This window comes from Cyanistes caeruleus, chromosome 25 (assembly GCF_971803275.1).
Source record: "Cyanistes caeruleus chromosome 25, bCyaCae1.hap1.1, whole genome shotgun sequence".
In the NCBI taxonomy this organism is placed as follows: domain Eukaryota; kingdom Metazoa; phylum Chordata; class Aves; order Passeriformes; family Paridae; genus Cyanistes; species Cyanistes caeruleus.
Window position 1 is genome coordinate 3,370,455 of NC_141725.1, and position 24,978 is coordinate 3,395,432.

General features: G+C 50.4%; 1 protein-coding gene across 4 annotated transcripts in view; it reads right to left on the minus strand.

The window, feature by feature from the left end:
* CELF5 (CUGBP Elav-like family member 5) overlaps positions 1-24,978 on the minus strand; it is a 37,026-nt gene that overhangs the window by 6,869 nt on the left and 5,179 nt on the right. Inside the window, exons 2-6 of one of the 4 annotated variants that reach the window (XM_086862983.1) lie at positions 23,324-23,406; positions 12,001-12,049; positions 5,192-5,320; positions 4,557-4,636; positions 3,464-3,610 (exon numbers count right to left, since the gene is read on the minus strand). In XM_086862983.1, the coding sequence (XP_086719109.1) occupies positions 3,464-3,610; positions 4,557-4,636; positions 5,192-5,320; positions 12,001-12,049; positions 23,324-23,406 (488 nt within the window). Of the gene's footprint in view, positions 1-3,463; positions 3,611-4,556; positions 4,637-5,191; positions 5,321-11,997; positions 12,050-23,323; positions 23,407-24,978 lie in introns of all 4 variants that reach the window. The other 3 variants (XM_086862982.1, XM_086862986.1, XM_086862985.1) reach the window with 3 other exon arrangements.

The window sequence follows — 24,978 nt, forward strand, 5'->3', positions numbered from 1 at the left end:
GAAACCAGAGATTGTCAGGAGGAGCCATGGGGTGACACAAGGCAAAACACAAGAAAACAACAAAAATTTTCCTGACACTGCCACATCCCACTGTCTTTGCAACACAAACACACATCTCTCCAGGAACCCACCTCTTCACAAAGGGCTGAAGTCAGTAAGGCAGCTTGGCCCAGGGCTCAGCTGGAGGATCTGGTAACTGTGAAAAGTTCATGGCTAGTTCAACCTCACAATTTCCTCCACACAAAAAATGGTCATGGCTTTTGCATCAAAAGAAGAGGGATTTCATGGCAGGGCTGCCTCTGTGGTACAAGTGTGAAGCCATGGGGTGCAATTGGCTCGAGCCCTTTTTGGGGATGGGTGAGTGCTCCCAGGCCTGTCCCACCATGGGAACTCTGGGGCAGGGGGGCACTGACAGCACAGGAGTCACTCCTGTGCCATTCCAGAAAGGACAAGCTCTGGTATCACCTCTCTGTGCACCACAACATCACCCCTGGCTCCCCTGGCCCTGGACTCCCTCCTGTCACTGGGAGCCACCCTGAGCCAGGGCTGCAGTGAAACATGGCTGTCCCCACTGCAGGGTGCAGGAACCAACACATCTCCTGCTCACTGTGTGAGTATTGATCTTCTCTTTTCTCATTAATGTCTGTTCTGTGCTGGGTCTGGCTGGACCAAGGCCTCCATCCAGCTGCATGAGCACCAAATTGGCACTCTGGAATTGTTCTCATCACTTACATAAAATTACCATAATGAACCATAAGAGCAGAAATAAAAGGAGGGGAGGTGTGAACAAATTATGGTTTGTGTTTGGAACTAATTGATTTATTATATACAAGAAATATTCAGGCATTATAAGCACTTAGTAAATTGCTCTAGCTGCTTTTTTAAGACTTCAAGCCTCTTCTGTATTAATAGTTTTTTAAAAGCGCCCAAACATTTCCCTGAGTCCACCTGAACTAACTTGTTGAATAAAATGAACTCATTTGCAGAGGCACTTGGGAGCAAAACCTGATTTAAGCACTGAAATAAACTGCTTTCAGAGGCTTAGCCATTTGTACTTCCCAGCTGAGACTTTTTCTAACAGTTTCAGCTAACATGCACTGTTTGACTATTTTAAGTACCTTATTTTGCATATTTGCATAGATCTGAATAACTTTAGACTGAACTTAATGTATGATTATTTCATGTTTAATTTGAGATAGTTTTAGAAGAAGAAGGTTATTAATATAAATTTAAAACAGACAACTGAAAACAAAACAACAACCCAGGCTCCAAACTTCTTCCTAAACCCCTGGGGACCACTTTGGCTTGGTAACTCAACAAACCCCGTGGGGACAGGGAGAGGAAGCTGCTGTGTACTAAATGATGGCTACAAGAACCTGTGATGCCTCTGATGCACAAGTGCACCCCAGCAGAACTCACTCCTGTCAGTCTGGTTCAGCCACATCCACAATGGTCACCTGGGGGACCTTGGGTGAAGCATCTACTCCTCCAAGCCCCAAATCAGGAAGGCATGAGGGATTTTGAGCTGCCCCCAAGCCCTGGCTTATCAGAGGTGCCAGCTCCTAAGGGCTGCCCGTGGCAGAGCATTTTGAGGAACCAGAAGGAGATTGAGGATGGAAATCTCCCTCTTTTGCCCCCACTTTCAGAGATGTTAGATGGCATTCCAAAGGGCTGACTCCCTCTCCCTCTGATGGTGCCACTGTGTGTGTGTGTGGACTGGCTGAGATCAGTCCTCCAGAAGGGAGACCAAAGATGGGAATGGCACAAGAGAAGAAATAGTCAGGTGTGAGGTCAGTGCCTTGGGGAAAAAAACCAGGAGAATCAAACCCAGTGCAAAGTAAAAGGAAAGGAAGATAAAAATCCAAAATAAGTGGGAGACAGGCTGAGTCTGGAGTCAAGGGAAAATCAAAACCAAGTCACAGAGCAGGAAGGCCAGTGAAGAATCAGAGAGAGAGCAACACAGTAACAGACACAACTGAGGAGAAAGAAGATGCAGACAAACAAGGAGGCACAGCTGAGACCTGACTGCCTTCTTGTCATCAGCAGGGGTTCCTGAAGATTGAAATACTGAGTCTGGAAGCTCTCGCTGCTCTTCCTCCTTACACAGCTGGACCTCAAGCTGCTAAAGCACCTCCTGCCACCACAGCCTCACTGTGGCTCCATTCCTGCATTCTTCACCATGCCCAAGTCAGGCCATCTCTAGGACAGGAGACACACCAGGATGCTCCTCTCACAGCTGAGATAAGCTACATTTTGACCTCAGGTGCAGCTGGCTCTGAACAGAAAAGAAGGATCCTGGCAAAAGGCGGTGCCTGGTCACAAGGGGTTCTTCAAATAATCTGTGTTGGATCAATCCTCTGTTTGGCCAGCAAATTTCCCCAAAGTTATGGAGCCTCATACAGATTTCCTTTTTTCTCATCCATACCCTTGCCACACACTTAAAATACATTTGGCAGTTTCTAGGGAATCTTTGATGAAACAGCCAACAATTGAGACATGTTCCTTCTCTGTCACATGAATGAAAGGAAGGTTCTGAAAGAATCAAGGAGCTGCTGAAGCCTGAGGAGAAGAGGCGTCCACATACAGGAGAAGAACAGGTTTATTTTCACTACCCCCTAGAAAATTACTTTCAGTAACAGTATCTACTTTTGAGTTCTGTCAACACAAGAATCTCTTGTGCCTTGAGCAATTTCTGAGCCTCCTTCCATGGGCTTTACACTTGGCAGCAGAGACCTGAAAATGACAATCACCAAGGAGGCTCCAACAATGCTCCACCACAGCTGATCTGGGACTTCCTGAGTTTGGGACCTACCTGGAACATCAGTGGCAATTGCCACCATGGCTCCAAGGCAAGGAGGTTCTCTCACTAAAACCCAAAGCAATAAAAACCAAATAAAACCCAAAGCACAGCCAGGCTGCTGAAACACCTCTGGCTCTCTGCTACCCACTGCTTCCTCTCCAGCACCTTGCGAACTCCGCAGTCCCACTGGCCAAGTGAGAAACCTGGGAGCCAAGGGCAGCAGAAATAGGGCCCTCCTGGGAATTTCAGCAGAGAAATAAACTCGTGAAGCTGGGTCCCAGAGCTCTCCTGCTGCTCCAAAACCAGACACACACATTTGTGCCACAGAGCCAGAGGAAGAGTCCACAGGTTGGTATCTGTCAGATGTCATCCAAAGCTCTGAGCTCTCCTCATAACAAGACAGAAAGGTCATGACTGACCTGTTCCAAATACCTCCACATCAGAGAAATCCCAGGCTCACTTTGAGGAGGCCCCAGCTCTCCCCTGCCCCCCCATTTCCAGGAAAAAAAACACACAAGAACTGTGCAAGACAAGGCAGCTGAGTGGAGAAACAAGCCAGAAGCACTCTCAGGTGCTGGGAAGCTTTCCCACAGTTGCCAGGAGATCGGTTTGTGGTGTCCCAGGGGCGGCAGCGCTCCCCACCCACGCCCGGGGGATACTCACAGCCTGCGCATAGGCGCTGTATGGGCTGAACGGCAGGGAGAGAGATGGAGTGAAAATGCCCAGCTGCCCCACCATTTGCTGCATACGGCGGAGGGTCCTCTCCTTATCTGTGTCAGCAAACTTCACCACTAGACTGGAGGAGGCACCCTAGGCACAGAGAGAGGAGACAGAGGAGGCAGGAGAGAAGAGGCGTGGGACAGCCAGAGAGTCAGCGGTCAGGCAAGGGAGGATGGGGCAGGACAGGCGGCAGAGAGGAGTGGGAAGAGGAGCAGAAGAGCAAATATTGGTGTGGAAGTGCTGGGGACCTGCCTGAAAGGCTGTGCCCTACCCCATCTGTCTGTCTATCCAACCCTTCCCTCTCACACCCTTCCCCTCACACGGCTCTCCAGGTGGATGCACACATCCCTGGCTGAACTCCCCAGGTAATGGTGCAGCCAGGGACACCCAGGGCACCGATGGCCACAAGCACCATCCTTCCACTACCATGAGCTTGGTGGGACAGGCAGAGCAGCTCCTGGCAGCTGGGAATTCCCTGGCTGCAGCAGTGCACTGTGTGAGGTGCCCCAGTTTCAGGTTGGAGATTGCCAGAGATGAAGCCACAGCTGCAGCTCCACTTGCTCAGCTACAGCCACACAACCCCACACAAGGCACAAAGGGCTCCCACCCGCACCCAGCCCACCCCAGGGACCTCCTCTACTGCCTAAATAAGAGAAGCCAAGGAGTGCTCAGACACTGAAGCCCTGACCACCCATGTGGCTGAACTGTCAGCTTTCACCCTACTCAGTTTTGAACCACTCCAGGTAGCTGCTTCCAAGACAAAATCATCACCTGATTTTTTGCTCTCTTTTATTCAGCTTTTAAAGCTGTGAGTGCTGTCACCCCCAGTCTGGACGAACACAGCCACAAAGAGCAGCCCAGGGGACAGGATGGTCACTACGAGTGGAGCACAGATGTGCACACACACCCCCACACACCTCCCAACCACACTGCTGTTGGACCTGTCGTGGTTTTTTGGAGAGTGTGGGGAGGTTCCTGCAAGAGGGAAATGGGACAAGGATTAGGAAGAGGGTAGGTTCCCTGGCCTTATACTCACGGGCATTGTCTGGCTGCCATGGAGTGCGTGGATTGCTGCCTGAGCCTCTGTGTGAGATGAGAACTTTACAAAAGCACAGCCTGGAAAGGGACAGAAAGAGCACAGGAGATTGCAGTGACAGGACTGCTGTGAAAGTGCCATCACGCAAGAGACAGTGTCTGTATCTCAGGTAGGGCAAAGGAAAGCCACCCCAAGGAAGCAGGGAACAAAAAGGATGACTCATCCCAAGTCCTCTATCCTGGAAAAAAGAGGAAGGGTCTCAAATTATTACTTCAATGATATATTCTACAGATGATGACACCATCTCCACCCTTGCCCCTGATCACCTCTTCCCCAGATTCTCTGGGTACAAAGACCTCAACCTGCAGCCCCAGACTGACAGCACAGGCTCACGAGTGACCCTGAGAGCTCAGCCACTCATGGTGCTCTGCTTCCCCTCCTGTTCCCTCAGCCTCTGCCCACCTTCCCCAGTCCTTCTGGGCAGCAGAGGACTCTTCCTGCCCTGCTCCCTATTCCTGGATGTTTTATGGGCTCCCATAAACACGGGGTGGGGAATGAGTGCCCCAGCGGGGAGGTGAGGCTGGTGAGCACCACCAGAGCAGGGACAAAGGGCAGGACACACAGAGGGTTCACACCTTTGCTGTTCCCATCAGGTCCACGGAGCACCGTGCATTCATCAATGACCCCAAACGGTTCAAAGAGCCGGAGCACGTCATCCTCAGACTGCTGCTTATTTAACATGCCCACAAAGAGCTTCCTGTCCCCTAGGGGCAAACACAGAAACATCAACTTTCTATGAGGCTTGCAGTCCAGAGCAGGAGGAGAGGAACACTTAAGCACAAAACAGCCTGGTGTTGAAAACATGCCTGGCATGGAAATGATTTACTGTTGGCTGAAATGCTTCCAGGGGTGAAAATGCAGGGTCTGCCCAAGCTCCTCACATTTCTGTGGCTTCCCCTGTCCTACCCTCCCCAATGGAAAACAAAGGATTAATAATTTCCTTTCATTCATTAGCCTCTTCCTTCGAATAATCCAAAAGGAATTATAGTAAGAAAAACTGTCTGGGCAATCCCATTTCTATTGATCAGCAGGTGAAGCCTTAGGAAATACAGCACACCAAGTCAGGGTGATATATTCCAGGACCTTTAAATTCTGTTTCCTTTTCCTTCTCTCCAAGTCCACCATTTCCTTAGCTGCCATGTAACCAACAATCTTGATTTCCATTTGTCCTTTCCCACTCCAATCTAACCAGCTGTCTCCCAAGGGATAAACCCTGGCATCCTGAGTCTCCATCTGCCTCCCTGTAGGATCACCCAAGTACCACAGAGCTGGGTGAAGGCCAAGTATCAGCTCCACGGTCCCTGCTCCCCTGTCTGCAGTGGCCTTGTGCACCCGTGTCACAGGGAGCTGGAAGAGTGGCCAACACCTCCAGGACTCAGCTCAGTCCTTCTGGGTTCCTCCTCAAAGAGAGAAGTGAGGATTATGCTTTTGTTGGGATGATGGGTAAGTGTGGAGGCAAGGAAGGTGCAGAATGCCTTCTCCCACTCTCTCCCCCGCTCAGCACCCACAGGAGTCTGATGCCATCCAGCCAAGCACAAACACAGCAGTGTTTGGGGCAGCATCCTCCCCAGACTGATGTGAACAGCAGAAAAACAGCTCAACACTGAAATCCCAGCCAACCCAACCTCCGTTTTTGCCAGGAAACAGAGCTAACCCTCCCCCACTGCCCCAGATCTGCGTGGGGAGACACGACCCACAGGAGGGAACCTGTCGGGAGGTGGCTCCGGAGCAGCGGTGCCAGAGGATCCCTTATTGTTAGCGACAGGATGAGAGGGGCTGGCTCCAAACAAACCAATGCAATGTGACGCACGTCAGGGGCAATAGCGAGGGAGCTGCTCTCTGCTTGAGAGTGCAGTGACCTGAAAAACAACAGGTCTTGGAGCTACAGCAGCACAGCAGCTCCGGGGGGTGCTGTGTACGGATGCCAGGCAAGGATGGCACATGACACATTCACAATGTCACCAAGGCTCGCCCCAGCCCCTGCCTGGCTCCCCTTGGCCCGGGGGATGGCTCCTGATGGGAAGGGAAGGGAAGGGAAGGGAAGGGAAGGGAAGGGAAGGGAAGGGAAGGGAAGGGAAGGGAAGGGAAGGGAAGGGAAGGGAAGGGAAGGGAAGGGAAGGGAAGGGAAGGGAAGGGAAGGGAAGGGAAGGGAAGGGAAGGGAAGGGAAGGGAAGGGAAGGGAAGGGAAGGGAAGGGAAGGGAAGGGAAGGGAAGGGAAGGGAAGGGAAGGGAAGGGAAGGGAAGGGAAGGGAAGGGAAGGGAAGGGAAGGGAAGGGAAGGGAAGGGAAGGGAAGGGAAGGGAAGGGAAGGGAAGGGAAGGGAAGGGAAGGGAAGGGAAGGGAAGGGAAGGGAAGGGAAGGGAAGGGAAGGGAAGGGAAGGGACCTTCCCTGCTGCTCAGCTAGCTACAGATGCACTCAGCAGCGCACACAGGCAGGACCTACTCGTGCCGTGGGTCCCTCACAGAAAAGCAGATGCACACACACAGCACTTACGGAGGCTCACACACACCCTGGAACACACTTGTACATCCCCAGCCCCAGGGGGTGCATTCCAGAATGAAATTCCTTAGTGAAGGAGAGCAATGTGCAGACAGGCACATCTCACCCAGCATGCAGAGACACCACAGGGAGTCACCTCACCCTGCCCCAGAGCCCCAGCACAGGCTCAGCCAGGCTGCAGACACATGCCCCCACCACACATAAAGTGTTAGAAGTGCTACAGCCAAGGCTCTTAACCCACTCCCAAGCAGATACTCATGATTTATATAACTAGAAGTGGCTGAAATAGATGGCTTTGTGTATTTTTTTAAAGGCCAGAGATTTCCCAGCTTCCCCATTTTCATGAATCCCAGGGTAACTACACCCATGGGAATTTCATCCCCTTCTGTTTTCCTTGTGATTCTTTCTACATTTGTCCCTGCACCTGCATGGCAATGGCTGCATTTGGAGACATTATTTCAGCTGATTGAGTGCATTCAAATTGGTGATGCCCAATAATCCCCAGCCAAGGCAGGGGAGTTCATAAAGCAGGTGCTGCTCAGCTGCCTTCTGAGCAGGGAGACAGCACCTGCCCCCACAGGGGCCAGCTCAGGAGTGCTGGTGCTCAAAACAACCAGAAAACAGCACATAGAAAAGGTGAAAATCTGACTGGAAGAAGGGGGGTGAAAAAGAAAAGGGACTGGACAGGAACAGATTTACTGGGCAGTGAGGAGGAGCATGGAGACAAAGGAGCAGCAGCTCTGTGCTCTGACTGACATCAGCTGGTGCCAGATGTGAGCCCAGTTTGGCCATGGCAGGAGAAGCTGGAGCTCTGTAGGGTTCCCCCTTCCTCTACCCTGAATCTCCACTGCAGCTGCAGTCAGGCCTTTATTCAGAGAGGTGCACCATGCTGCAGCCTTTGGGTGGCAAACATGGGGAGCTCCTTAAAAAAATCATCAGCACGGGAGAAATACACTGGGAAACACTTGCAGTGACTTTAGGTGCTGTGAAATAATCCTCTGTCCTTTGAACTCGCAAGCAAATAACTGTGGGCTAAGATTTGACAGCCAGAAATGTATCTGGTGGTCTTGCCTTTCTCTTCAGGGACCCCTGGCTGCCTGGGGCAGGGGGGCAGGGAGTGTTGAGACATCTGGGAAAGTCAGTTACCCTACAACTTGCAATCAAATCAGCATCAAATTATGAGTTACTCATTATTTTCTCCTTCAGAAAGCCCTCAAATTTCCTGGGTAATTCCTGTGGTTTCTTCATCACACCATTTCTGAATCAAAATAATTTTTCTTTACCCTGCCCTGTGGGAAAAGTCCCCAGAAACAATGAACGCTCCATCCCTGTGCTTTACAGGTCTTCTGTTGTCTGACAGGGCTCACTAACAGAACCTTTTGGGAGTCCTGCCTTCATGTGGGATTTTCAGCTTTCCTTTTTGGAATTTGGAAGGAAAAAAAAAAGCCAGTCTTCCTGGCTATGCAGCACAGGTTAAAACTGTGACACCTTAGAGACTTAAGCCATAAAGGCAAATATAAATACACACACCTATGGGTTTGGAATCTTTTCAGAACAGCAATAGTAAAAGGGAGTGAAATCACTGACAACATTTTTTTTCACACTGAATCTTGCTTTGTACAGCCTGGTTCTGAAGATCACACGTAGGAAAATGATCCAGCCTGTTCCCTTTGGATGCCTCTGCAGCAGCTGGGGACCTCTGAAAGGCTCTTGTGCTGCTGACCTCTCCCTCTCTGCATCCTGGAGCCCAACCCACGCTCCGGGATCCTCTCGATTCCGTCAGCTTCCAAACAGGGCTGTTCTCCCACAGAATCCAGGCTGACTCATGGCTCCCCAGCAGGGCTGGAATGCTGCAAACCCTTTCACCTGATCTGCTATCAAACCCTTTCACCTGAGCTGTGATCCTAAAGCCATCCATGCCAAACCCTCGGGCATCCTCGGGTCATTCAGCTCCTTCAGCTCCCCAGCAGGGATTCCTGCAGCCCTGGAAGCTCTCCCCTCCCCTCCTGCTGTTTTCCCCTTCACTTTCTCTACAGCTCCTGATTTTCACCCTCTGATTGGCAATTTCCCGTGCTGTCCAGCAAGCAGGGAAATTCACTGTGATCTCTGACTGTCGAGTTCCCATGGAAACGCGCTCCGAGCCCCATCAGGCAGCAGGAGGGGCCAGCACAGAGCACGCTGATGCTGAAGGGACCACGGGAACAAGGCTGTGGCCAAGACACAGCACACAGACACTGGACACAGCTCCTACAAAGCCACTGAATTCAGGTCATCTGGCCAACAGCAGGCAGCAGCAGGGAGAGAGGGAAGCGCGGTCCTGGCTGTGGATGGGATGCAGGAAATCTTGGGAAGCAGAGAGAGATTCCTTGTCTGTGCCCCATCAGTGCAGCCCAGTGCTCCATCGAGAACACAAACTCCTCTGCCCCTCTGCTCCTCGCACTCCAGGCTCCCAGCAGGGTAAAGCTGCCCATGTCTGGCCCAGAATCACAAGTCCCACTCTGAACTAATGCAGGCAGTAACTTCTTCAGAGTGAATTTCTTCTGAAGGGTGCAGGAACACTGAGCATCCAGATATCCCCACACAGCCCCTGCAGGGCTTGGCCAAAACTGCCCCTTTGGCAGAAAAACGAGCATCTCTCAGACCAAGAGACAAATTCTGATGCTCTAAGTTCGTGTTCTTAATTCAGGGTGCTTCACTTGAGGAATGTCAGTCCCTGGTGAGTATAAAAGAGGTTCTCTTCAAGGATAATGCAGAGCAGTGATGTATGCAGCTATTTCCTTGATAAATTTCTAATCCATACACTTCTGCCCTGCCCCAAATCTTTCTTTCACCTTCTGCCAGTGTGGGGCTACTGCTATAGGGATATTGCTCTTCCCATATCTGCAAAGTTGTTCAGCCAGCTCTCTGACAAGTGGAACATCACGCCAGAAACATTTCAGAGGAGTAACCTGTCTCAGACAAACACAGGGTGCTGTCTTGATGCTGCTCCTGCCTCAGGAAAAAATCCAGTTTGTCATGGATCTGTGGGAGCTGCTTGTTCTTGTGCTCTGCAAGGAGCCTGGAGGGAGATGCTCAGGCTGCAGGAGACAGGTGTTCAGACTCCAGAGATTTCTGTTCTTGTCCATGGGAAGCAGAGTTGATGTTCTGATATTTGCAACCATTAGGGAATGTGGCACTTTTCATAAACTTAAGAGATTTCAGAGTCCACTGCCTTGGCCAAAAGCTTGTTTCCAATCAGCACCCTGGTTTTTAACCTGCTGACTGGTTCCAGCTCGATTTGACAGAGGCAACAAAGATGTCACATCCTAACATCTGATATCAGGTGGGTGTGTATAGAAGAGCCTCCAGCAGTGCCCCACCAGCAAAAGAGAGATGCAGAGATGGCCTCAGCCCTGATTACACACCAGAGACTTGAGCTGCACTCACCAGACACACAAACTTTTTTATTTTTTAACTCAATGTGGTAGGGGAAGGATTGAGCACCTAATGGTTGAATCCAGAGGCAATGTGAGGTGTCAGTGAGAAACCAGCCCTCCCCACACCACCCACTGCAGGCATCCCTAAAGGATCTCTCATCCATTCATAACATCATTTTCAACAGTGAGAGTGAAACACCCTGAAGATTCTGGTCTATTTTTATTGTCTATAGCACAGGTAAGGACCTTAAATTCAACCCTAAACCAAGGGGCTGAAGTAAAATGCCCAGACTTCAGTGAAACTTAGGTGTACTACCCCTCAAGTAAATAACCAAAAGTTATCTATCTCACTTTTTTTAAAAAAAGGAGTATCACACGACCATAAATACACGCATCCATATAAAATACTATAGAATATATCTCATGTTCTTGACAGTGCAATAACTGACAGTCAGTACAAACTGTTTGGAAATGTAAAACAAAAGCCTTCCAAATCTAAATAAAGCATTCAGGACATTATTTCCCACAGCAGATGTGGTTGTCCCACAGCACAAACAGCAGCACACAAACCCTCCCCTGGCCTCTACTAAACTGTTTTCAGGGGCAGCACCAACAGCACAGGGCATGGAGAGGCAGATGTGGGAATGGAGAGAAAGGAAAAGAAACAGATCAGTAAGGCAAGAAAAAGAAGTAAAATGAGTTAATGGATTTGGAAAGGGCTGAAGTTGCAAACCTTCTCCACCTGGAGGAGGCATTTGAGCTGCTGAGAACTCCCCATTAAATTAGCAGATTCTCTTGTTCCCAACCTTCCAGCTCTGAACTTCTCAGTATATGCTGCTCTGGCCGAGCTGGTCCCCTGCAGGCTGACAGCACCTTCATCTCAGGATCCTTTCCCTTCAGACATTATTTCCCCATCATGTGATCTTTCCTGCAACAGCATTTTGGCCTTGACAGCATGCTGGGGGCTGCTGCAGGACTGAGAGTGGCAGGGCTGAGACAGCTCAGCAGTGATGGGGAGACAGTGGAGTGAGCTGCAGACAGGAGAATCAGCAGCAGACCAGTGAGCTGAACACGCTAAAAAGCCAATGCTGCTGCAGGGATCTGGCTCTTATTGGGCTGATCAGGTGTAGGAATGAAGGAACCTCTTCCTAAAGGCTTCAGGAGCCCCAGTGCCACACAGGTCTGTTTCAATAATGTCCTGGGGCAGACACTGGCAGACTGATGGGACCCTCAAATAGCTGGGAAAGAGAGTGGAGAGGGCAGGCACATCATCACCCTTAGGACATGCTGTGCTGTCAGCTGCCTGCTGTGTCCAGCTGTGTCCCTACACTGCCCTCCTGCCCCCACATCTCTGCCACACACAGACTCCTCATGCAGAGGAAGGCAGAGTCAGGACCCTGTGTCTCATTTCCTGCCCCCCTCACAAGCACAGGGCCACCAAAGGAGGAACAAGGAGAGATGACAACTACCTCCACGGCTCTCGCTGTCCGCAGGTTTCACCTGGATCGGGCGCGCCATCTGCAAGGGAAGAGAAATGCAGAGGTTATTGCTTGGCCCACTGCCCAGCACACGCTGCTAAAGGCACTGTCAACAGGGCAGCAGGAGACAGGCAGAAGGGAAACCAAGACATTGTGATGGCAACCAGTACCCTTGAAGAAGGCATCGTTTTTTCCAAAAGGAGCCTGGCGCTTTTCCCTGCTCAGCTGCTCGCCCCAGAGAGCAGCTCTCCTGGAAATGCCCACCATGCATAAACCTCTGCCTCCTCAGCTGCTGCAAGTGGCACAGAAAGGACTCTGAAGAAGCAGCTCATCACCATGTGACTGGAGCCTGAACACTGGTCAGGGTGGCCTGAGGTGAGACCATGCCTGGAAGCTCTTCCTGTGTCTGCCCTGACTCAGTGCAGGCATTGCCACGTCACCTAATTGAGCCACTAACTGTCCTTGCAGCAGGGAAGAGACACTGCTCTGAACTTGGCTAGAAGCAGCACAGCAAGCAGGCCTGTCGTGTTTCCCCTTCCCCAGCCCTCATGCAGACAGCTCTGTGCACCAGAGCAGCTCTTGAGAAGGGCAGTGCTGTTCTCCAGCAACATCTCTCATCTCTGGCCCTCAGGGGCAAAGCTCAGGTTGAAAGTGGCAAAATTCCTCTTGCTTGGGTGTGGAGAAGAGGGATTTCCTTCTCCTGCAGCCACTATTGTCATCAGCAATAATCCAACCACAATCAAGCCTGAAGGGTAGCCTAGTTCACATGGTAAGGGGACTCTCCAGGTAAGGCAGAAATAGCTGCATTAAGGAACCCACAGCTTTAACTGCCTGGTTTGCAAAGTGGGGCAAAACTCATCTGCTGGCAGGTCTGTGTGTCCTGTGCTGCCCAGAGAGGCAGCTGACAAGCTGTAGCCTCCTTTCCCAGCTAGCAGGATCCAACTGCACCAGAATATCCTCCAAGGAATGGTGCACAGGGCAGATTTCCACATTCACAACACATCGCACTCCATGTCTCTCAGCATCATTCACAGAGGCTGACAGTGACCTGAATCAGTGACATTCATAATAAAAAAACATCAGAATATTGCAGTGAAGGCCTGCACATGAGCTGCAGATCCAGGCACAGTCTGCCCCCTCTCTTAGGAAACCCCTGAGGAAAAACAGCAACAAAACAGAGAATGAAATCAAGCCACAGAAGTCATCAGCTGAAAAGTGTTTAGAAGCCAGCATGCAATATATGTGGAGGGCTGTCAGTCTCCAAGTGGTGGCTAAGCCAGACTGGCCAGAAACCAGAGGCAGAGACCACATTCCCAACAGCTGGAGAAAATTCATGAGGTGGCTTTGCAGCTCACAGGACAGAGATGCCAAGCAGGAGGTGACAGGCTGGCATGGCATGGCACACAGCCTGGCAGCTGGGGGCTGTGAAGCTGGCTTCCCCTGACTGATGGCTCTCAGGCAGGACGAGCAGAGGCTGGGAGCAGGCCCACGCAATTCCTGCCTCAAGGATTGATCATGGAGCTGCTGATAATGACCCCAGGGATGGGCTGGCAGCTCCCCAAAGGAAGGCCAAGCTGCTGCCGTGCTGCACCTTGATAGACAACAACCCCAAGACCTGCTGAATCATTTAGGGAAGAGGGAGAGGCTGCAGGTCCTTTTCCCATTCTTGATCAGCTGCAGGGATTTGCAGAGCTCTCAATATCCTGCTGCTCCTGCCATATGGCCCCAGCACTTGCAGCACTGGAACTCGCCAGCCTCCAGGCTGCTGCTCCCCCCAGGAGCCACCAAGGGCCCAGCACCTCTTTCCTGAGCTGAGTGGGATGTGGGGCAAGGATTCAGGACTCTGAGGTCAGAGATTGTTCCACAAAGCCTCCAATTTCCTTGCTGAGAGGCTGCTGTCAGTGCTCACGGTCCCTGGCACCCTGCCTGTGTGAGCTGAGGCTGGCAGAGCTGTGGGAGCAGGCTGAGTGGGAGAGGGCAGGCAGCCCAGATGTGTGCTCAGAAGAGGGCTCCGTGCAGAGCCAGGAGAGGCAGCTGGCCACGTCACATCCCACTGCTCCCCCAGCACTGAGGAATAGTTTTGTTTCTACCCAGGATGCAAAACCAGGGCTAAACTAATTGAACTGATGGGGAGGCAGGCAGAGGGACAGACTCGGATCTCAGCTTCTGTGAGGAAGCCAAAGCCCTAAAGCCATGTGGGGGTAGGAGTGGCAGCAGGGATGCTGTGGAAATGCAGCGCACACACATCCAGCACCACCCTCCCAGGGATGCAGGGGCTGAGGGAAGGATGGGGGAGACGAGGGGGAGGTTAAGTACCTGAGGCCATCTCCCTGTCCCCTCCCCCAACAGGGCTGTCACTCCAGCTCCCAGCACCTAGGATAAAGGAGGTGTTGTCATGGAAACGGTTATTCACCACATGGAACCTGACATTTGCAGTTGCCATGGAAACCAGCTCTTGGGGGCATTCCCTCTGCTTTGCACAAAAGAGACATTTTGATATGATCTCTGGGGAAGGGGCCCCCTCTACCCATCTGTCCATCCCTGTCCTTTCCCCCATCCCAGGGACGTGACCCCAGGGGTGGTGACCCCACCGAACCTGCCCTGGGCAAGCACATCCCAAGGGCCACTGACCCAGTGAGGTGAGGTGGCCACAGCACTCTGTCCTGGCAGGAGAGGTGGCATTGCCAGTGCAGCAATGTGGGTCAGCACCGGTGCAAACCCAAAGGCAGCTCCTGGCTGGGGCTACAAGAAGAAGCAGGGCTGCCCTGCACCCCCCAGCTACAGCCACAGCTCCTCTCTTGCCCACCTGAAACAGCACCTGAGGTGGGCACAGGAAGACTTTCCCTCTGCCCATGTCAGACCAAGCCCTGGGTCAAGGGCTGGCAATTCCAGAGGCCTTGCCAGCTCCAGTGACTTTGAGAGACACCCACCAACCTGAGGTCGGGTCTCTGGGCTGGTCTTCATCTGTTCTGGAAGATGGGTAAAGAGAAGAAAACAAGATACAGGAAATTTGTCTAGATGCTGAAGCTTGGAGAAGAGCAGCAGGATTGTCTGCCAGCTTCTTCTTGAAACAGGAGGTCTCCCAGCTGAGGCTGCCATGGTTTTCTTTGCACTGAGGTGGACACCCAGAGGCTTCCATGAAATAGGACACCACCACCACTTTAGTCCTAAATCTCATGTTGCCACCAAAATTAACAAATTATCAAGGGCCTCTCAAGCAGAGGGAGTCCACAGCAGCTTTAATTCAATCACGGTCTTTAGAGCTGTCCCTGGGAGATCCTAAACTTTGTTCACAGGTCTCAGACAAACAGCTCTGTCCCTTACAGGAACACACAGTAGGGGGGGTCAAGTTTTACCTCGGTCATTTGAGAGAGAAAGAGAGGAACAGGGCAGTGAAGAGGACCCACTTCTGGCTTACACAGTAAACTCTGGAAGTACAAATTCTCCTGGCCTCCAGTCATCACCTGAGGCTGCACACCTGAATAAGAAAACTGTATTTATATATGTATATATACCCAGCTGGGCCCAGAATCCAGCAGTCAGGATGTGCCTGCCTTAAACTTCCAGAGTGGAGAAGATGCACATGCATGGATATGGATGCCTTTTACCACACAGGAACACATAGGTGAGCACACGTACAGGATCAAGAATTTGAGCAAATGATTCATGAGCCTGCACCTGCCTCACAAGCTGAGCTTCATCTTCCCTGTTAAATTATTCAGCTGAGCATAATTAGTCTTCATTTCTTAAGAATATCACATTAACATTTAGCACATGCTGTCAGGACACCATGGGCCAAATGTCTCCTGCCCCAGTCCCTCACACTCCAGGGTCCTCCTTACCCACTGCTGGTGACACTGTAAGGGCTGTCAGCTCCATGACCCACTGCACTCAGGAAATCCTCTGGAGCAGCAGTGGGCACCAGATGGGCAGCAAAGCTCCTACTGCCCTGCTCCAGCTTCTCGCTCCCATTTCCCTCCTGGCTGCATACACAGCTTCCCAAACACAGCTGTCCCTCCCCTGCTCACAGACAATGTTCCTCTGCCTGCACCACTCTCCCTCTCAGGAACCTGCAGCCCTCGTTGGCTTTCTGAGGGGTTCCTGGTGGGAAGCTACAGGGCAGCCAGATGGGGCTGAGGCTATCCTGACCTCAGGAGCATTGCACAGCAGCCACATCCTGTGCAGCCTTCTGAGAACAGTGAGGAGACACCCACAGGGAGGGTCACTGCAGCCCCGAGGAGCCCAGGGACTTCCAGGGAAGAGGCAAACTGACAGGACTTGCTGAAAGTGTCTGGATTACATCCCACCCCAATCCCAGGATCTGGGCAGCACAGAGAAGCAGGGAACCCTGCTCTGCTTGGGCTTCCCCGCTGCTTTGAGGAAATGCTCCCCACCTTTGTAGCACTCTTGAGGTCAAGGCTCTTAGGAAACATCCTGGCACTCCTGAAGTCAGAGGAAGCTTTGCTATTGGTTTCACCAAGGCCAAAATGCACCACTTCTCTCAATAAACCCCAGTTAAAGACTTCTGGAGGTGAACTGGCTCCCCGTGTTTAATCAGTGCCCAGCATGAGCTGTCAGGCAGCTCAGCAATCTGGGAGCCCTGTTCTTCAAGGAAAAGACTCCCAGATCCCCCTTCTTCAGCTTTCAAACTGCAAGAGCTGGATAGAGGGAAAAAGCCCCCTGGGACAGCAGGGCAAGCCTCTCTATTAATTACAAGTAAGTGATGTAAAATAGCCCCTTAGGTGCAATGCAGGGGAACCTCACAGTGTTAAGAAGGTCAGAAGCACAGTGTATGAAACACACAATGCAGGCTGGCTCCTCTGGGATGTCAGGAACCAAAAGGCATCCAAGGCCATTGGCAGAATTAGGTCCTGGGCTCTTCACTTTACAAATTGTGGGCTTGTCCTCCTCTGGCCAGTTAAAAATGCCCTGCCTGAATGATCATAATCACTACTAACTGGGCAGAGGACATAAATCTAAATGATAATTTGTTCATTTGGATTCCATTTCTGATTGGGAATCCAAGCAGGGCTGGATCGGTGCCAGTCTCAGTGCTCAAGTACCCTACTTGCATCTTCCCTCTGACATCTCAGTGTGCCTTAGTCCTGTCCAGGAGAACCATCCTTCCCTGAGCAAAGAGGGGTTGTCTCATACAGAAACACAAGCAACATTAGTACCAGGTTCTGGCACAGCTCTACAGGCTGCTTAGGAATTCACCTCATTCAATCCCACTATGGAGGAGACAAGGATAATTATGAGCAGTGTGTTCCAGGTGGAGGAATCGAGGCATGTGGTGATGAAAATCATGCAGAAAGTCTGTGGCAGAAGCAGGATGTGAATCCCAGAGTACAAACCACACAGCTTCTGCCTGTGGCTCAGCTACATCTTTTTGCATAAGCAAGGAAGATTGTTGGACAACTGATGGAACTGAAAACCCAAAAACTCATCTAGAAAGTACATCAAGACCACAAGAGATCGTTCTGGCCTCCAGACAGCCATGGGCCTGAGGACCCAGGCACAGCTGGGTGCTCAGACCCACAGTCCTGTGTTAGCTGCAGCATCTTTCTTCAGCATCTTGCTTCAGAGACTTGCCCAAGATTGTCACATCTGTCATTCCCACTGAAGCAGAAAGTGTTTAGCAGGCCTAAGGAATGCTTAGGGCTTAAGGCCTGCAAAAAGCCTTACAAGATGCTGTGAGATGGGTCACCAAGTTATCCTGAACAAGTGTAAAAAAGCTGCACAGGGAAAAGCTGGGAGCACACACTCAGCTGGCTTTGATGTTCCCACTGGAAAGGACACCCAGCACCCTGTGCCTTTCCCTGTGCCCACTGGTGCTCCACTGGTCCAGCGAGCACGTTCAGATGCTTCTCTGTGCACAAGCTGCAGCCTCCAAGGACCCCAGGAAACCAGGGAAGGGCAGAGCCTGGGGCAGCACTGTCTGAGCTGATGACACAACAGCTCTGCAGAGCCTGGCTGTGCTGGCAGGTTCACAGGCTGCCACTGGGCTGCTGCAGCCATGGCAGGGGAATGACAGTGGCCAGGAAAAGACATCTCTGCTGATGTAACAGAGGGGACCAGGCACAGGGACCCTCTGCCTGCACACAGAGCGGCTGTGCCAGTTCCCTTGGCAACCACCAACACTGACAATCTGAGCAGAGCAAAACCTCCAGCGATACTGACGCACCCACGGGAAAATCCACCCAAAACGGGCCCAAGCCCCAGCACCATCAAATGAATCCCCTGAGCCAGTTCTGGGCTGATATGAGATAAGTTGTTTCCCTTTAGGGGTGCTGGCAGACTACAAAAGAGGCCCCAGCTGACTGCAGGCTGCCCCTGGAGACAGTCAAATCTCATTTGGAGAAGGCCCTCAGTGATCTGGGGTAGTCAGCACTGCTTTGAGTAGGGTTTGAGCAGAAACCCCAGAGGTCTCTTCCACCATAAATTATCCAATGATCCCATCTATATCCATATTCACAAACACTTGTGTGCAGGCACACACCCCAGATGACCCCACGGAGGTGGGAATGAGGAGCCTCACTCAGGAGGATGGTGCCTTTGCAAAGACCGAGGTCTGTGTAGGCTGGTGTGCAGGTACAGGCGAGCCCACAAACACAGCTCAGTGAGATCACCAGGGAAGACCCAGCTCTGGGAGGCAAAAGTCAAAGGTTTGTCCTGCAAGGAGATGCCAGGGCCTGGCTGTGCAAAGGGCAGCAATTTCTCTGGAGAAAGGAAGACCCCTTGTGCACAAGACAGAGCCTGCATGTGTCCACTTGGTCAGCACGTGGGAACGGGTGCTGATCTTTGATTTCACTGATCTTCCAGTTCCACAGGGAACAGGAGGCAGTGTCTGCCTTGGCAGCTTGCTCTTCAATATAGGCATTTCACTGGGCAGCTCCTTTGCCTCACTGAGACTTCTCAGCCCCTCAAGCCAAACCCTCAACAGCACAAGTATTTTCAATTCCCTCTGCACTGAACAGGTACTTCTGCTGCTTCTTGCCCAGGGACTGCTTTAGCCCAGCACCTTCATGGCCTGGTGCTGCCATTTCCATGAGATAGCCTTGACTCTCTGTATTTCTAACTGATGGCTCTCAGGAACCTGATGGTATTGTCTATCAAACCTGCAGGATGGACATGGGAAAAACTTCACCCTGCCCTAATCAAGGGTTCAAGCTGCAAAGATTAACAAGTGGGGCCCAGCTTCAAAACTCAGCCAAACATTTAGACCACCTGAAACTTTCAGAAATACTGGTACAAGCTGGCTTTACAACAGCATTGCACAAATGAGAGGGGGGGAAAGAATGAGATGCCCTCTCCACCAAAGTCCCTCCAGTCACCCGTGCTCCCTCCTACCACTACAGGCTGTGGATCCTGACAGATGGCCCAGGTGAGCCCTTGCTCCTGGCAGCACAGGACACAGCCTACCCACAGGGATGTCCCCTGCTCCAGCTGTGCTGGGTCTCTGCACTAATGCTGGTGCCCAACCACCTGAATTAGTGCTGCAGCTTCTCAACCCCTGGTGCATTCCCAGAGCCTCTGTCTGCTCTCATGCTGCTGCTCTCTGTAATTTTCCATTCCTGTGTCCCTGCATCCATGAGTTCTCCCTATGATGTAGCCACATTTCAGTACCCTCATCACTGCTCCTAAACTGCCCGTATTCCCAGCTTGGATCAATACCAATTTCTGCCACTTACTTGCCTACCTTTCAGCAGGCCTTTCTTTGTTCTGCATAGAAATAAAACTGTAACTGTACCTTGCCGAAAGAATTACTTTTTTAAACCTCCCCCCCTCCACTTCCTCCCTCTATTCTTCTTCCTCTTCTTCTTCAGGAGCAATTTTATGTAATTTGCAACTGTCTGGCTGCAAATGAAAAGAGACATAAAGCGTTTCTGCGAAATATTGAAAAGCTGGATGCTTTTCCCTCAAATTTCACTTAGCAAGAGGCTTTAACTTGCTGTGTGATCACTGTGTGTCATTAATAACCTCTCCAATTCCTTTCAGAACTCAGCAAAGTGAAGGCACAATCACGAATCAAAGGCATGGGTTATTGAGATATAATATCATTTCACTGAGGCAGGGAGGAGTGGGGAGAAGGTGAAACACAGCACTGCTGGGCTGGCTGGCAGCTGAAAAGGACACTGGATTTAGGAAAAAGCCTTCAAGGCCTGATTTGAACAATTCACCAGCTCAGGGGGCAGCACAGGTGTGTTAGATAATACAATATGCAGGTGTACAGGTGAGACTGGTTGAGTCACCATCAGATGTATGGATGTGGCACTTAAGGACATGGTTTAGTGCACTTGGCAGTGCAGGGTTAATGGTTGGATTCAGTGATCTCAGAGGTCTTTCCCAACCTGATGATTCTATGACAGTCTTGTTGCTTTACAGCCTGAGCACACTGGCCCATATAAAAGAATGTAAAAGCCAAAATTCTGTCTACCTCAGAAAAAGATACTGAGCCTTACTGTCAAAAAATAAAATTTTTAGAGTTTAAATTCCATTTAGTTACCATACATCCAACAGCACCCATTTCAGAAACAAAAGAGAATTTTGACCTCACACAAGAACTTGCCCCAAATGCCACAAGAATAAACACAGACCACAGTGATTCCTACTGACTTACGTGGAAAACCTAAAATACAACTATATATAAAAGCTTAGGTCAGTTACACTAAACTCATGGCCCTGCAGGTGGGCTGACATTGCTGACATCAGACCTGGAGGACCTCAGCAACACCTCTGTGGGCCCAGACTGACCCAGTGACAGCCTAAGAGTATCTCAGAAACCATAGCAAACTGGTTTCAAACTCTGTCCTTACCAAATCCTCAGTCTAGACCAAGAAAGTCATTTGTCTCTATTGAGGTTCATGAACTGTTGAGTTCAACCACAGCTCTCTGCACTGAGACCAACAAAGGAAGGTACTTTGGTTCTTGTGGCATCTGCAATTGCTTGGTGGTACAACAGCAAGTGTAGGATCAGCACAAGATCCTTCCTCTGCCAGTTTGATCCCTTGCTCAATCCCTTGATCCAGTTTGATCTCTTTAGGTCTCTAAACCTGCTGAGGCTTGGCCTTGCCTTCAGGTGACAGTTTGTGTCACCCCACACTTCATCAGCCTTCAGCTTTCTTTCTTCTCCTGCTATGTGCAATACAGAGAAAGGATATGGGTAAAATGCACAAGAAATCAGTTGTTTACCAGCCCATTGACTGAAATTTCAGTGGTGTGATCAGTACATTCTGTGCTCTGCCCTGTGCTGGGGCCCTGGCTAAACTCCTGGGGATAGGCTTTGCCCCAGAGATCACCAGAAGATGACCCAGATGTGAAATGACCCAGAGATTAAATTTTATGTCCTTGTTCTGAGAACAGGGAAGCGATTGCCTGGCCCTCCTGTCTGTGATTCATTTCCAAAGCGTTGCCCGTGATCAGCTGGGCCACAAGGACAGGTGATGCTACACAGACACCAGCAAACCATGGCTGAAAGCTCCCTCAGCTCACCCAGCCCATGTCCATGCCAAGTAAGCATCTCTAAATGACCAAAGAGAGAGAGAATTCTGCCTTCTCGGTCACTGAGGGACTGAACAAAAGAGAAACTAAATGTGATGAAGTGGTATATTGGCAGCCTGAAAATAGACAGCTCCAAATGCAGCACAGCTCATCTTCATCCTAATCCTGAAACATAATTACACCACACTGCTCATTAACTGTCTCCAGACAAGTATGTTCAAAAGTACTCACCTACCACAGACTTCTTACTGTTCCCAGGCAGTGTCTTACACCTCCCTTAACATAAAAAGCCTTTAGATCACCACATCATAGATAAATTGCTGCTTTAAACATTGCTCCATGCAGCTCTCTACAACCCCTGAGAGCACAGACAGTAGAGAACATTGTGAAACATGCAACAAATCCCTGATATAGAACTGTAGCAAAACTGAGATTGCCTTGAATTCACCAAGCCTCACATTAATAATTTTTTACAGACACGTCTGACTTCCCCCCTGCATTAACAGCACTGTACCATGACTCCTTTCAACTGCTCCTCCATCCTTTGACTTGTTCTTATAAACACTGTCAGCTCTGCCCTGGACCAACACACGAGGTTACAGTGCTTCAGTTCAAAAATCCAACCATTTCCCATCACACAAAAATAACTCAGGCAGATTTGTGCTGGTTATCTGTACTCTTCCCCCTGACTGTTCTGAGTTAAGGATCCTGTTAAGTGGTAATTAAGTCACATGCATTTTTCAGCACTCAGATGCCAGCACAGGCCCATGCAAAAAAAGCACAGGTAAACAAACACAGAAAATAATGTGTATGTGTGTGTGGAGGTCTTGAGGGCAGCTGGGAGAGTTGAGGGAAGCTCATTGGACCTGTATGGGTTAAAGAGGAAATGTTATGGTTAAGAATTCCTAACCACCCTCCAGAGACCCCTGGTTTACATTAATTATTCTGTTGCCTTGAGCACTCAGGGCCTCCTGTGAGCTTCTATCTATAAGTACCCAACTCCTCCTCCTACTCACCTCCAAATGAATCCTTTCAATGTGCTTGATCAACCCCCTCAGTACAGCAAGGGAACTGCCCAGTCAAAACTCTTAAATCACACCAAAATGGGAAGGGCAACAATCCAGAACTTCTTTCAGCTCTCCAGCAGCTCCCAGGGAGGCAGAGGACTGCCAGGCAAGGAGGGACCTGTTCCACAATGCCCAGCCTCCCTCAAATTCCACTGAACTCCGCTCCCAAGACCAGCTATGGAGTGAGCAAGACCCAGGAACAGACCAGCAATCCTTCTCTCACCTAAATAACCCATTTATCCTCCACACAATAGCATGTGGCAAGCGTATTTTTTTATTTTTGAGAGGCTGATCCAATTCAGCCACTGCATCAGAGCTCTGTCCAGGCACCCTGCAGGGCAATGACAGAGTAGAGTTGGATGCACCAGGAGGTTCTACACACCTGGAAAAAGGCTCTGGTATCTTATTTCGTGTGAGTTTTTCAGCAATACCCACTGTGCACCCACACACTTCACCCCAAATCCCACAGCTCCTTAGTGACAAGGACAGAAAGCTGAAGGTGTCCTGTCACACCACAGAGAGCAAAGAGCAGCACAGAAACAGGCTTGGCCAGAGAGAAAAACCAGCAGCTCTGAAGAACAGTGCTGTGCTCCCACTCCCATATCCCTGCTCTAACCCCTGAAACACCCTCCTCTTCCACAAGCAGGAAAATTGATCTGAGCCACCTCTCGCCCTCCCTCCCTCCCCTGAAAATTCCCCATCATCCTGCCCACGGCATCAACTCCAGACAATTCACTGGGACTTACCCCTGGCAAAGTCTTCTGTTCATGCAGTGCTGTCTGGGCTTTGATGGCAGAGTCTCTGGCACAGTATGTGAGGAATGCACAACCTGCAGCAGATACAGCGAGTGTCAAGTTAGACAGGCAATTGCAGATGAACATCAACACAAATGTTACATAATTTGGATGTGTCTAAAGCTCCGTGGGAAAAAAAAAAAAAAGACAAAGAAACAACATTAAAGGACTTGCAGGCCACATCTAAAATCTATTAAGAGCTGAAAAAGGGTCCCAGTGAATCAACAGGGCTTGACACAGGTGTTGAACAAGGTGAAACACAGTGGGAGAGCAAAAGGAAAGCTGATCTTGTTTGTGGCAGAAACAGTCCCAAATACAAGGATCAGGAGAGAGGCAAGGAGCAGCATGATTACCGACTAAAGAAAGAAAAGAAGCAAGGAAAGGAGAAAAGTATCTGTAATTTTAGGCTTATAGAAAAGCTCCGTGATCCAGATACACAAATCAGGGAAAGCTCTAGCAGGAGAGGCCTGGCCTTGTGTGCTCTTATGATGCACACAAACACACACCAACGTACATACACACAACAAGGGCAACACAGAGCCCAGCAGAGCAGCGTGCATTCTGTAAGGGCCAATTTAAGAAGCCACCTAAAAAGCATAGAGAAAAGGCCAGATCCTGACATTCTTAGTCAAGATATGACTCAACATCTCAGACGAGTGCTGGAGCCAAGGGAGGAGGGGAGGAGTTGTAGCCCCTCCAGGAAGAAGAGGGATCATCTTTGGGTGCTCTGATGCTAAGAATAAGCAAAGGCAAAATCTGGCTGGTTATCAAGAAACATTTCCTAGCAGAATGAGATTTAGACTGTGGAATGATCTCCCCAGGGAAGTGCCTGGAGCTCCGTCACTTGAGTTGTTTCAGATGAGGGTAGGCAAAGCACTGGAGAATAGACTCAGAATGCATCTGACCCCCTCACTCATCCTCCTCCTATCCACAGTAGCATTTCACATCCCAAGCAAAGACAGGACGAGTCCCTCTGGTTTGCTGATGAATATCCCTGTCTACACTGCTGTGATGGGGCTGCAGATGCATTGTTATGGCCAGAGAGGCCCATTTTTCTGCCTCCACACTCTTGTGCCTGGCTTAGGGTATTCCAAAGCTGCTCTCCATGGATCCAAAGGTGGGTGCAGGAGCTGTATGGATGTCTCCCCTCTACCCCAGTGTGACTCCATGGTTCACAACACCCTTAGGCCAGGCAGAAGCCAGCTCCTCAGGACAATCTCAACCACAGCAACGTAATTATCCTATTCTTCCATCCCAGCTCCATGAAGCTGCTGCAGGTAACATCATATCTGTCCTCACACCTCTTGCTAGTGGAAAAAACCTTCCACGAACAGCACACAAGCACTAGATATCTCTAAGAGGTCATTAAATCTTAATGCCCAGGTTTTGAGCCAAGAATGCTGCACCAAAGTCAGATATGGGACCAACAGGTAATTTAACAAATGCAGTGAGGCCAGGAAGAATACAGGTAAACTTCAGTGCTCCTGGCAACTGCAGCTGGCTCTGCTGTGGTGGGGGAGCTCCCCTTGGCTTTCATTCTTCCTGTGGACTGCTCTGACATCAAGCCTCAAAAGCAGCTCTATAACCAGAGAGACCAGACTCTGAAA